A 12,944-nucleotide genomic window follows, 5' to 3' on the forward strand; every position below is an offset into this window, starting at 1 on the left:
ACAGCACTGACTGCTGGAAGCTATGAAACGATTGCTCAGGAAGTGATAGGGAGGAGATACCCTGTATCAGATACAAAGTTTGCAATTCCTTTTTTCCTCCCCTTTCCCAGGCTGGAGTGTATTGCCCGGGATGCTGAGCTGGTGGATAAATCTGTGGCTGACCTGAAACGGTTAGGGGAACTCATCCACAACAGCTGTGTGTCAGCAATGCGAGAATACAAACAGCAGCTGAAAGAAAATCCAGGTGAAGGTGAGCAAGAGGGTGGTGTGCTGCTATTATAATGCCTAGACATTTTCACAGAGGTGCTTCTTTCTGTAGGAGTTCTCTTAGTGGCTGTGTTTTCTTGTTGAACAGGGAAAGGACCTGGAAAAAGAAGAAGTCCTACAGTCAAGATTTCTGGTGTCCAAGTCAATGTGAAATCCATCATCCAGCATGAAAAAGAGTTTGCAGTGCTGCATAAATCCATTCCCACGGACCCAGAGGAAAGGAAGAAGTGAGTTTGGCTAAGTAGACAATGCAGAAAGAGGCTCAGGGAATTGGGATTTTGTAGCAGAGAGTAGCCTGTCTGTGTTTGTGGCTTTGCTCTATCCTCTGCAGTATTAAAACTGGCTTATGTTTGAAATGCCTTCAGGTACCGGCTGACGTGCCGTGTCAAAGCCGCCCACTTTGATGTGGACTGGGGAGTGGAGGAGGATTCTCGCCTGTTGGTCGGAATTTACAAGCACGGTTATGGAAACTGGGAGCTCATTAAAACCGATCCGGAACTGAAGTTATCTGATAAGGTAGGTCACGTTGCAATGGGCCCATAGCATTGTTCATGGAGAACATGTTTGATGGACTCCAGAAACAGATGTTTTTGTTTGTAACCACTCCAAAAATAATACTAATAACAACGAGGAAAACAGTGAGCTCCGTGGAATGCTGCAGGCCTGATGGAAAGCAGAGTTCTGTTACTTGATTGGCAGTAAATTTTCTCTGAACAGAACCATATGAACCACACTGAAATGATGCAGGAAGAAACTGGTAACACTGACATGTGTGGCTCCATGCACAGTATGGAGCGCACGTTGCATAATTGTGACTTGATATTTCCTTGAGCATCTCACAAAGAAGCTGAGTCTGGATTTTTGCACAGATTGGACACTGCTTCTGTCAAGGCTGTTCTGTGTTAGCTCTGAGGGTATAGTTACATGGCTGGCTGTGGCAGCAGAGCCAGCTGGAGAGCCTCCCTCGAGTTCCCCTGTTCCTCAGTCATTCTCCCAAGGATGGTTTATGGAGGCCATGTTGAAAGGATCCAGGTTAAAAATCAGCTGCTGTCCGTGGCATCAGCACAGTGGCCGGAGAGTGAACGGCAACACAGGGCTGAGCAGCACTGAGCCTTTCAACTCCGACTCTGCTGCTGATGTGCTGCGTTCCCCTGACATCCCCACTGGTGCTTTTTAGCTGAGCACCCTCCTGCATGAAGCTCAGACAGGCATTTCACAATGGAAACAGTTCCCTGAGACGTGGGTGTATTTTTTTTATTTTTATCAAAGATCCTACCCATTGAGACCGATAAGAAACCTCAGGGAAAACAGCTCCAGACCCGGGTTGAGTATCTTCTGAAAATGCTGAAGAAGGATCTGGACAAGAAAGAAAACATGGAAGATGGGGAAAAGGTGAGATATGGCTGCTTGATTCTGGGGGTTTCAGGGTGAGTGGTTGGCTGATGGCAGGAGACAGGCTGTGTTCCCAGGTCACTGAACATATATATACACAACAGAATATGGCCTTGTCTGGGTTTGGTGGATAAATCTTAGTAAATGTGCTGTGGAGTCAGGGAGAGCTCCAGAGTGCAAGACTGGCCAGAGATAGATCTGTCAGGGTAAGAGAAGGACCTTTACCACCAGGTTGGTGCTTTAAGGGTTTTGGTGGATCCTCAGATGGCCACACACCTCCACATAGTGGCTTAGGGGAAAGGTTGTCTCAGGACAAAATTTGTTGCCCTTATAAAGGAGAGAATGAAGAATTGTTTCCCTCTCCTTTTCAGTATGTCAGCGAGTGGTGAGGCTGGAGTTTACCAAGGTCACGCTCTTGGCTTAAAAACCCTTCGTCTTTGAGTGGTTTGGCTTGCAGTCTAAGGCTTTTTGTTCCTGTGCTGATCGGTGTCTACCTTAGGGGCTGAGTGTTCTGGAGCAGAGCTGGCACAGGAAAGCTGTGCTTATCTACAGTTTGCCAGCTAATTACAGATTGGGGCTCATCTATTTTTTATACCTTGCTGTCAAGGGTCGGGTGCCTTGCAGCTGGTTAAGCAGGGCTTGCTGTCTGGTTAAAGAGGTGTGAGGGTAAATTTGGGTGGACCTCAAAAAGTGCCTGCGTTTCAAGGTCGTAGGTTTTATGGGCAAGAGTGTACATGAGGTGAGAGCCTCCAACTTTGTGCTGTGGCTGACTTTCTAGGAGGATGGATTGGAAAAGAGCCCTGTGAAAAAGAAACAGAAAAAGAAAGAGAACAAAGAGAACAAGGAAAAACAGACACCAGCTAAGAAAGAAAAGGAAAGCGATAAAGAGAAAAAGAAGACAAAAGACAAGAAGGAGAAGGTATGTGGTGGTTTAAAAGATAAGGAAGTCTCTGAGCAGTAGGTCAAGCTCTGAGACTTAGGATTCATAAAAGGCCTTTTCCAAGTGCTCAACGTTGGGTTCCTCTCCATGCACATGAATATCCTATTCAAGCTGAACAGAGGCATTGCAGCTAAACAGTTTGAGACCTTGGGAGGAAAGCTGTAGGAGCAATGCCTGGGCTTTAGCAGCTGCCAGTATCAATAGTGCAGAGGTGGTTAGTTGTATCCGTTGGGATCCTGCAGTCTGGCTTATCATGTGATGTGTGTCATTTTTGTCCTTATAAAGCCTAAAGGTGCTGAAGCCAAATCTGCAAGTAAAGGCAAGAGATCCCAAGGTCCTGTCCACATCACTGCGGGGAGTGAACCGGTCCCCATTGGTGAAGATGAGGATGACGATCTGGACCAAGAAACATTCAGCATAGTGAGTATTTCCCTTGCGAGATGGGAGGGCGGTGGCAGAGAGCCCAGCAAGGCGCCAGCGTCTGCTTACATGTTCTGCAGGGATGGGTGCTGGGTCTCAGGGTGTGAGCTCCCTCCTCGTGCCCCGTGGTGATTTCCTCTGACCGATAGGAGAGCAGGGCAGAGCAACTCCAGGCAAGGAAGTACATACAGGAGAGTTTTGAGGGTGACCTTTCCTAGCTGTAGGAGGCAGGGAGCTGTCTGAGCTGTAGGCACTTCTGTAGTTGCGTAAATGCACTTGCAGCAATCATGCCTGTAAGGCTGGATGTAAAAACAGCCTTTTAGTAAAAGGTGTCATGGCAGACCCCCTTAGCCTGTCTTGTGCAGGGAAATGCTGAAATACCACTTCTAAACCAGTTCTCTAAACGCAAATCTGTGTATTGGCTGCAGGTCTGGTGTTGGTTTTGTCTCTTTTTTCCTTTTCTGGAACTTTCCCTCTGCGGTGCACAAGAGGTCCGGTCAGGCAGTAGAAACCTGTCTGAGTTCCTGCCTGCACTCAGTGCTGCTGCGCACGGACAGAAAAGATGGTGCTTTCATTTTTCCTCTTCCAATTTTGGCATAAGCTGTAGATTAAAGTGACTGCAGGTGGGGATGGACTGGGAAGCTGTGCAGTGAGGAGCAGTCATCGAGCTGGGGCTGATGGTTCAGCATGTCAGCGCTCGGCTTTGCTTCCCTGCCTGCCGTGGGCTCAGGGCAGGAGCAGACCCTGCGTGGTTATGCCGTGCAGAGCAAATCACCGCCTTCTGAAAGGGGCGGTGGAGGAGGTGGGGAGACTCATCTTTTCCTGGTGATTTTCTGCAGCATGTCTAACAAATTGCTATTTTCATAGCTGATTTCTCCTTGCCTAATGGTCAGATAAAGCTAATGTCTTGTGCTGCTAATGAACTTCCAGCTCTGTCTGATTAACAAGGGAATGGCGTAGAGCCATGTGCCAGATGAATGACTTTCTGCTCTCTGTTGCTTTTTCAAGTGCAAGGAAAGGATGAGACCAGTGAAAAAAGCACTGAAGCGACTTGAAAAACCTGCTAAAGGACTGACAGTTCAAGAACAGCTGAAGCACACACGAAACAGCCTCCTAAAAATTGGGGACCGCATCTCTGAGTGCCTTAAAGCCTACACTGACCAAGATCATATTAGGCTATGGAGAGGGTGAGGGATGGTTTGTTTTCTCTGGCTGGCCTTTGATATTTAAAAATGGTAGTTAGAGGCTGCTGGGTTTTGTGTGGATGAGTGTGCTGTATGCCTCTGAACATCTGAAATCTTGCATTCTCGAGCCCACACAGTCTATGACCAGACTGAGGGGAGGGTTTTGTCTGCAAGCTCTGCTGGTTTCAATTAAATTGATGTCAGAGCTAGTTTAGATAAACAAGTGCAAAGCTCTTTATCTTAATTTGAAGAACTTGGTTCCAGCTCTTGTGATCATCCTGTCCTGAGCTGGGTTGAGACCGTTTTCTAGAGCGGGTAGAACTGATGTTGGTTTGAAAGCGCTGAAGTGGTGATGTAGCAATTAACAGAGAATGTTCGTGTCCTTTTAGGAACCTCTGGACATTTGTGTCCAAATTCACAGAATTTGATGCCAGAAAACTGCACAAACTCTACAAGATGGCTCATAAGAAAAGATCACAGGAAGAGGAGGTGAGATCTGAATCACCTTTCCTCTGGTTGCTGTTTTCTAAAATTGTTGCCCTTGAAGTGTCACTACTTTCTGCCTCTTACCGTGGGCTTTGTTGTTGTTGGCTGTTTGTGATTTTCTTAGCACCTAACTGGTCTGGTTGCCTTTGCCTTTTCTGCCTTCATCTAACAATGCTGGTCACTTTGCCCTGGCTGTTCTGACCAAGAAAAAGCATTGCTTGGTGTGGCACGTGGTCTGTAGCTCAAGTTTAGAGAGAAAAGCCTGGGGGTGCTGCCCTGCAGGGACAGGATGTGGAAGCAGAGCTGCCTGGGGCCAAACTCTGCCTGTCCTCCAGCACATTTGTGCCATCGCCATTCGTAGTGTGGCTGGGCACAGCTGGCTCACCAAGCCCACAGCATGGGGACTGTGCAGAAAAATCCCGACCCTGACAGACAAGGCCATTGCTCACATAGTCTGAATCTTCTTGGTGGGGGGAAGCAGTTGAGCTGTAACCCTCTTTTCCACCTCGCAGGAGCAGAAGAAGAAGGAGGACATGTCCAGCATGAAGAAGCCGTTCCGCCCAGAGCCCTCAGGCTCCAGCCGTGATTCTGTGATGTCCCAGTCTCACGTGCCTCACAATCCTCATTCCCAGAAGATCCACCTGCCCCCTTCCCACATCCAGCAGCAGATGCATGGGCATCCACGTGACAACTATGGCCATCCAAACAAGAGACACTTCAGCAACACTGGTGAGTGCCGGCCAGCCAGGAGAATCCATCCCTTGTAACCTAAGAGTTGTTTGCTCTTGGACACAATCCCCTCTGGGACTTGTACCTGGTCAGTCTTAAAGGCTGTGGGATGGTCATAGATTGCCATTGCCCTTACTGCTGGACTAGAAATCCAGATGATGTAGTGCTGAAAGGAGAGTAAGAACAGGACAGGATAAGATTTGCTAGAGTAACGATTTCAAAGAAGAATTTTGGGCCCTCATATTTTAGAGAGAAAGTGAGAGGGGCACAGCAATAGTTACAATTTCTTTGAGGATTCAGCAAAGTGATGGGCTTTGACTAAAGCAGGAAAGACACGTGCCGGTGTTTTCCCCTTTGCAGACCGAGGAGAGTGGCAGAGGGATCGAAAGTTCAACTATGGTGGCAACAGCAACCAGATGTGGGGTGGGGAGCGGCATCACCAGTATGAGCAGCACTGGTACAAGGACCACCACTACGGGGATCGGCGATCCCGTGGAGAGCCCCACTGGAGCTCTGGGAATTACAGACCAACCAACCTGTCCCGCAAGAGACCATATGAACAGTACAACAGTGACCGAGACCACAGAGGCCACCGAGACTACTATGACAGGTAATTCATCCCCTTTCACCTCAGAAAAGCTGAGGAGTCTGCAGTGCCTGCACCCTGCTACAGTGGCCAGGCTTTCCTTGGGGAACTGATCTCCATCCCCTTGTTTTCTCTGGGCAGGCATCACGATTCCAAACGACGACGATCCGATGAGTTCAGACCACAGAACTACCACCAGCAGGATTTCCGCCGTATGTCTGACCACAGACCACCCATGGGTTACCACGGCCAAGGACCTTCAGACCACTACCGGTCCTTCCACACCAACAAATCTGGAGATTACAAACAACCTCTCCCTCCACTTCACCCTGTTACTTAGAGGAGAAAGCACATGTTTGAAATAAATATTTGTTTTGATGCAACAGCATCTATTTTCTCCAAGCCAGCATCCATGCTTCATTTTTGGAGAGTTTGCAGTCACTGAGGCGAAGGGCTCCGGAGTGGGTGACCGCATCGAGGGATCCTTCATGAAAGCAGCAAACCCGAGCACAGAACCGTGTGGGTAAAAGCACAGGGAGAAAGAGGGGGGGAGAGAGAGGCACCCAGCTTTCCCCTCCTGCCCCCATCGAGAACTGGTGAAAGGATCTGTGACACCTGGCACCCAGCTTTCCCGCCCCATCCAGAGCTGGCAAAAGGATATGTGACACCCAGCACGGATCATATGCCGCGGTGACTCATCAGAGATGGAGCTAAGGATGACAGGAACAACCCCTCTCGATACAAGAGCCACCCCTTGGGAGCGTAAGTGACCCGGAGCGCGGCAAACAGGACAGGCAGACAGTGAGTGGCACGGCAGGGCGTGATCTTTCTTGTGGCCCAGAAGATCTGTTGAGTTGATGAGCTTCCACTCACAGAGCACACATGGTGAGCAAAGGGTGTCCCTGTCTGCTGGGCACCAGTACGGTTAACCATGGTCTCCACCAGACAGCTTGCCCCAACAAATCTGTGGAAACCCAGACAGTGGGCCTGCCTAGAGATATCTTGGTCCAGGTCTCTGGATGCAGGGAATGCCTGAGCCTGCTGCTGCCAGGGAAGAACGGCAAGAATTTCACCTCTGTGAGGTGCGAGCAGATGGACAATCTGCTCACCATGGGTGCTGAACTAAAAGAGGAGATTGAAAGACTGAGGGTCATCAGGGACTGTGAGTGGGAGATCGACCTCTGGTGCAGCAGTCACTAAGTATGGCCTGTGTGCTATCAAAAGAGACTTCAAGGATCTAGGGCGCTTGGTTGAGGTGAGGTGGGGGAGCACAAGTAATATTTTCCTCTATCTCTACTGGTGGGGTGAGGGATTTGGAGCAGGCCTGGAGAACACAGGATTTGAACAAGTGGCTGAAAGGCTGGTACTGCCACAGGAACTTTGGGTTCTTTGATCATAAAATGATTTACTCAGCACCTGGCATGATGACTGTTGACGGGACCCACCTGTCTCCCAAGGGGAAAGCAGATCCTAGCCCAGGAGTTGACAGGGCTCATGGAGAGGGCTTAAACTAGGCAAGAAGGTGGAAGGGGATAACATGATTTTCACTGTGGTCAGGCAGGGGATATGGCTAGAGTTGATGGGGGAAGAGGGTAGAGGTCAACGGGACAGTGATGGGCTTAGGAATGTTGTTCTAGGTGATAGTAGGTGGACAGTGAGGTGGGCTGAGAACTGGCTGTTGGGGCCCAGCTCAGAGGGTGGTGATCAGTGGAGCAGAGTCTGACTGGAGACCTGTGACTAGCAGTGTTCCCCTGGGGTCAGTGTTTTGTCTGATCTTGTTGAAAATGCAAGGTTTGCACTGCCTGTGCTTCAGCTCTTTGCTGACAGATGTTTCAAAACACCACAGCTTGCACTGGCTGAAATATGACTTGGGCCAAACGTGCTGTATCACAGGGAGTCACGGCCTCCACTGACGTTACACAAATCAACTCTGTAATGGCAGGGGAGTTCGGGCCATACTGAGCCATGGCTCTCTGCAAGTCCTGTATCGCTTTCCAAGCGTGGGGCCAATGTGCACACCACTGCTTGCAGCTGTTGGCCTCCGCCTTCTCCTCCAACACCCACCGGGAACCGGGCCCAGATCCCCACTCTCGCCTGCGGCCGCTGCACTAGGGCCAGGCCCGAAGCGACGCTTACTGGGGGCACTGGAGGCGCCGGGTTTTATTGAGGGGGCCCGAAAGTTTCCCGCCTTGCCGCCTTGCCGCGGCGGGAGGAGAGACGAGCGGCGTGTCACGTGACCGGGGAACGCGGTGCAGCGCGCGCTAAAGCCCGGCGGAGGCGGCGGCGCTGCGGTGGGCGCGTGTCAGGCCAGCAGGCATGGCGGCGGCGACTGCCGGAGGCTGTACCCCTGCCATCGGGTCACTCCCCCGCCGAGAGTCACTATCTGCGTCCGCCGGCAAAGGGAGATACAAAAGGAAATCAGTCTGTGTCCGCACTCCTGGTTCCGCGGTGGGGGGAGCACGTTGCTCGCTGGGAAGGGATAAAGTGGTGCTTTGCCCGGGGTTAGGGCGCCATCCCGGGGCCACAGGTAAAACTCATTTGCCGTCTTCCCCGGTGACTCATTCCCGGATACTGTTTGGTCCCTTGGCAACACGTATGTCCTCTCCGGTCCTCCGGCTCTTCCGCAAGGGCGCAGTAGGCGGGGACCTTCATCACCAGAGACACCAGAGAACACTGACTCTTTTCCCGCGCTACTTAGGTTGTGGTACAGGTTCAGATTCTCCCAGCCCTTGGGGTTGTACTGCGGGCTCAGGCGCGATACCCCCCCCTGCCCCGTAGCCACGCTTTGTGCAGGGTGACCTGTGCCTTCCAAGCCCTCTAATTGTTCCCTTTCTTCTTTAATAGCTTTAAGGTCTCCCAACTCCTTCCAGTTTGACACACTAAATGCCGCTATCGAATTAGCTTCAAAACCTTGTTTCCTGCCACATTTTTTGCTAAAAGCGATGCTGTCAATTTAACACCTCTCTCCTTCAAGATCAGTTGTCACATAGAGAGAGTACTACACTCCCTTCGTATTACTCCCCCCTGTGTTCCCAGGTGTCTTTTTTCCACGATCAGGATCAACTGCAGCTCTCAGCTCGGCTGGGCTCCGTCCGTCTCCGCGGCTGGGGCCAGCCGTCCTGTCAATGCGCATCGGGGGCACCGGGTGTCGCTGTTGAGACGGACAAACGACACGTGCAGGAGCTCTGGTGCACAAGCTGAAAGAACGAGCCCGATTTATTCCTGTATCCTCATCTTTATACACTTCTACTACACCTGTCTCCTTTTACTCTTGGTCTCTCAGATATATGCTAACATGCAATAGGTTGGCATTTTTATTCTTCGCTAATAAGGCTTATCTCTTCCCAGGTTCCTTTATCTGTGGTCAGCAAATTCCTTAAAATTGTTTCACTTCTCCAGATGTTCTTCTCTTCCTTACAGGGACACTTTGATATCTTCAAGGCCTAGCTGTGTCTTTTCAGTCAAGGAGTCTACGGGCCCACAGGCATCCATGCCACTACCAGCATTTTTGGAGCGTTTATGGAGGAAGATTGTCTTCCCTGTGGAGAGAGAAGGACTCTTCCTGTAAAAGCATGGACTTTTAAACCTGTTGACTAAAACCAGTAATTAATATTAATTTATATTTGTGGGGAAAAAAATGCCACTGTCCTAGTGATTTCTGATGTAAATATGTTGTTTATATAGTATGTATTAAATTTTCCTACATTGTAAAACTGCTGTACTTTTGATTCTTGTATATTAAACAGTGTTACTGAGATTTTCAGAACAGTGCCAGTGTGGTGTGTCTGGGGGGGACACACACACCTGCAGCCCCTTGGTACAGCAGCAGGTCTGGTGGAGGCATGGGGTTGCTACGGGCATGCTGGGATGGGTGTTCTCTCTGTGCAGGAATAAGCATGTTCCTCCTGGCTGTTTCACATAGTTTCTCAGTCTGCGGTGATAGAGACTTGGAAACCCCTTTGGATGGGAATTTCCACCCTGTTATAAATTTGAGACATACTCCAGTTGATAAAGCCAAACAACAATTTATTAATTAAGCAAGCCCGCAAGATATAGGCAAATATCAGCGCTGGGCGTCCGGAGGAGACCCTTGCTCCTGCAAACGGCACGCACCTCACCCTTCTGGAGTCCCCTTTTTATAGTCCTGTAGTTCCGGGTACACGTGGCATATTCCAGTGTTTTTCTGTAGCTGTGTAAGCTGGTAGTGGGGGTCGTCCTGGTCCCCCGTAGTCCTCCTCTACGTTGTGTTCAGTATCTTATTTGGTTAACTCATTTAATCCTATCAGGATGTTGCTAGTGATAAAACAATGGTTCCCCTTTTGACCTGGTTACCTATTCACAGCCATAGTCTACCACAGGCACCAACTCAGCAAGATCTGAAGTTCTTTCAGGGTGTTACTAGTGATGGAACAATGGTTCCCCTTTGCCCTAGTTGCTTATTTACAGTCATAGAAGGTTTGAGAACAATTACTTATTACAATCCCCCCCTTTCAATTTTGACCAATTTGTTTCTCAAACCGACTAACAGCTTTTTGAGATAATAGCATCGATGCCTCTTCTTTTCTTCTTTTTCTAAATCGGTTTTAGGTCATCATTCAAGAAACATTAACGTGATCACCTTTGTTACATGGGTACTTGGCAGCATCTATGTATATACAATAGCTGGTATTCAAAGAATCCATTAATTCCAGTTCCTGTGGTTCTGGACCAATTGGGACTCTATCATCCCAAGAATCATACCTTGTCATGCCCTCACTGGCATTATAAATATAAGGACATCTTGCTATTTTACTCATTGCAACCTCAAAAACTTTCCAGGTGGAACTATTCAGTGGCACTCCTACCAAACATGTGATAAATGGAGTACTTGGTGTGGCAAGACTGGCACAAAAAGTAGTAGCATTCAAAGCTTGAGATAATGTAACCCAATACGTTTTGCCTTGGATCTAATGCGGTCCCAGTCCCCAAATAACAAAATACAAAATTTAAATAAATCTATAAAAATACAATTATTAGCCCCCCTTTATTTAAGGCAATTGGTGGGTTCATAATAACTATTCTAGAGTGGTGACGCTTGGACTCAATCGTTTTTGTTTGGTATTTTCTGGTTCTTGGGTATCTGGTGCCTTTTTAGCCTTGGTGTATGGAGCCATCTCGTGATAGGACTGGAGGGCTTAATACCCCACGATTTCCTTATGCCTCTGCCTCCTTTGCCTACTCCGTTGCTTGGAGCAGCAAGGTGTTCCATCTTCTCGGCAGCAGTCATAGTCTTCAGGGGTTCTTCCTGTCCTCAGCTTACAAGTGTTATAGGCTTCCCAATTTTTATGTTTCACTTCCAGGGCTGAACAATCCAGATGTTTCACCTGGAACCGGCACACTACCCGAATTATTTTTGGGCTACCTTGTTTATATTCATTAGGATATGTACAACCTAATTTGGGATTTATCCCTTTTGTATATATCCTCCACCACTCTTCAGACCCTTGGATAATCTCTCCAATTTTTACTGCTAATTTAAGGGTTAATTCGGTTAGTTTTCTTTCTGCCCAATAACATTTTTCACAAATGTCTGGGGTATATTCTCTTTCTCTATAATGTACCCACCAATTGTCTTTACACACTCGACACTCAAAACAAAAGAAAGTATAACATATACATCCAACATTTGAACAAAATAAATTGTCATTCATAGACAGTTTTACTCGCTGGTTCTTCGAAAGGTGGCGTTTAAGTTGTCAGGATTGTTTGTAGTTTCCCACCGAGATTCTCGAACCGGTCTTCATTCTGCTCGTGTGTGTCCAACCTCTTTCAGCCGTTCAAACCGCAGTATCTGTGGTAAGCAACGCAAGAAAGGGTCCCTCCCCCCCGGTATCTTTTTTCTGAGTTGTTGTTTATTGACCTTCTGGCATGTCAGGCACTTTCCCACCATCCTTTTGGCGATTTTGTAAATTCCAATACACATATACTTGGTTCCAAAGTGGTCCACTAGTGCCTGTACTACCCAGTGGGTAAATAAACGGAGACCTGTTGGCAAGGGTATGTCCCTCAAGTCAGGTCACACTTTAGTATGATATTCTATTATGTCTAAGCAGTTATGCTCAAGTTCTTGGTTATTAGTCTCCCCTTTTGATAAAAAGGTGGCAGGATTGAGGCATGATTCAGCAGTTATAACTAAATCATCTTTTTCCATTAAAATTGCTTCATACTTCAAAATCCTAGAATCAGTGAGACCTCTTCCTGCCTTCTGAGTCAGAATTGGCCTTACTTGATGTGGAGTGCTTACTATAAGTGCTCTTCCAAAAGTTAGCCTTCTGCTTTCTACCACCAAGAGGGCTGTGGCTGCTACTGCCTGTACACATTCAGGCCACCCTCGGGATATTGGGTCCAGCAGTTTAGATAAATAGGCAATTAGCTGTCGTTTGCCTCCCCACTTTTGAGTAACTCCCCCCCCCCAGGGCTGTTTCCTTATCTATGGTAGCAAACAAGTGGAATGGTTTGTTAAGGGAGGGCAGTGCCAACACAGGAGTAGTGATCAAGTTTTGTTTTAATCCTTGTATTAATTCTTTTTCTTCATTACTCCATACCAAGTCATTAGGCTCTTCTAACAATTTAAAATATAATCCCTTTGTTTTTAGTACAAATGATTCAATCCATAGGCGACAATAGTCTGTCAATCCCAAAAATTTTCACAGCTCTTTCTTAGTTTTCGGGAGAAGTAACTCAACTACTCATCTTCTCAGGGTTTATTTTCTGTCTCCCTTCACTGATTAGATGTCCTAAATATTTAACTTTCTTTTCCATGTACTGCAGTTTGGTTTTTTTGATACTTTTAGTCCCTGTTTCCCTAGGAAATTTAGCAAAGCATTTGTTGTTTCCTTTACGATTCTCTTATTTTTCCCTGAGATTAAAAGATCATCTACATATTGTAGAAGGGTGACTT

At 47.9% G+C, this 12,944-nt stretch overlaps 2 protein-coding genes across 2 annotated transcripts in view; both read left to right on the forward strand.

Annotated features, from left to right (window-relative positions):
• The window catches only part of LOC311194980 (chromodomain-helicase-DNA-binding protein 2-like), a gene marked incomplete at both ends in the record, with an annotated part of 40,246 nt that extends 33,902 nt beyond the window's left edge, over positions 1-6,344 (forward strand). Inside the window, 11 exons of the mRNA XM_084268245.1 lie at positions 111-250; positions 356-494; positions 633-783; positions 1,537-1,659; positions 2,438-2,578; positions 2,885-3,019; positions 4,028-4,206; positions 4,593-4,692; positions 5,202-5,418; positions 5,779-6,028; positions 6,146-6,344. Of these exons, the coding sequence (XP_084124371.1) occupies positions 111-250; positions 356-494; positions 633-783; positions 1,537-1,659; positions 2,438-2,578; positions 2,885-3,019; positions 4,028-4,206; positions 4,593-4,692; positions 5,202-5,418; positions 5,779-6,028; positions 6,146-6,344 (1,774 nt within the window). The remainder of the gene's footprint in view (positions 1-110; positions 251-355; positions 495-632; positions 784-1,536; positions 1,660-2,437; positions 2,579-2,884; positions 3,020-4,027; positions 4,207-4,592; positions 4,693-5,201; positions 5,419-5,778; positions 6,029-6,145) is intronic.
• A 542-nt stretch (positions 6,345-6,886) lies between these two features.
• LOC311194981 (chromodomain-helicase-DNA-binding protein 2-like) overlaps positions 6,887-12,944 on the forward strand; it is a gene marked incomplete at both ends in the record, with an annotated part of 51,404 nt that continues 45,346 nt past the window's right edge. The window contains one exon of the mRNA XM_084268246.1: positions 6,887-7,166. Coding sequence (XP_084124372.1) covers positions 6,887-7,166 — 280 coding nt within the window. The remainder of the gene's footprint in view (positions 7,167-12,944) is intronic.

This window comes from Gallinula chloropus (assembly GCF_964237585.1).
Source record: "Gallinula chloropus genome assembly, chromosome: 9".
In the NCBI taxonomy this organism is placed as follows: Eukaryota; Metazoa; Chordata; class Aves; order Gruiformes; family Rallidae; genus Gallinula; species Gallinula chloropus.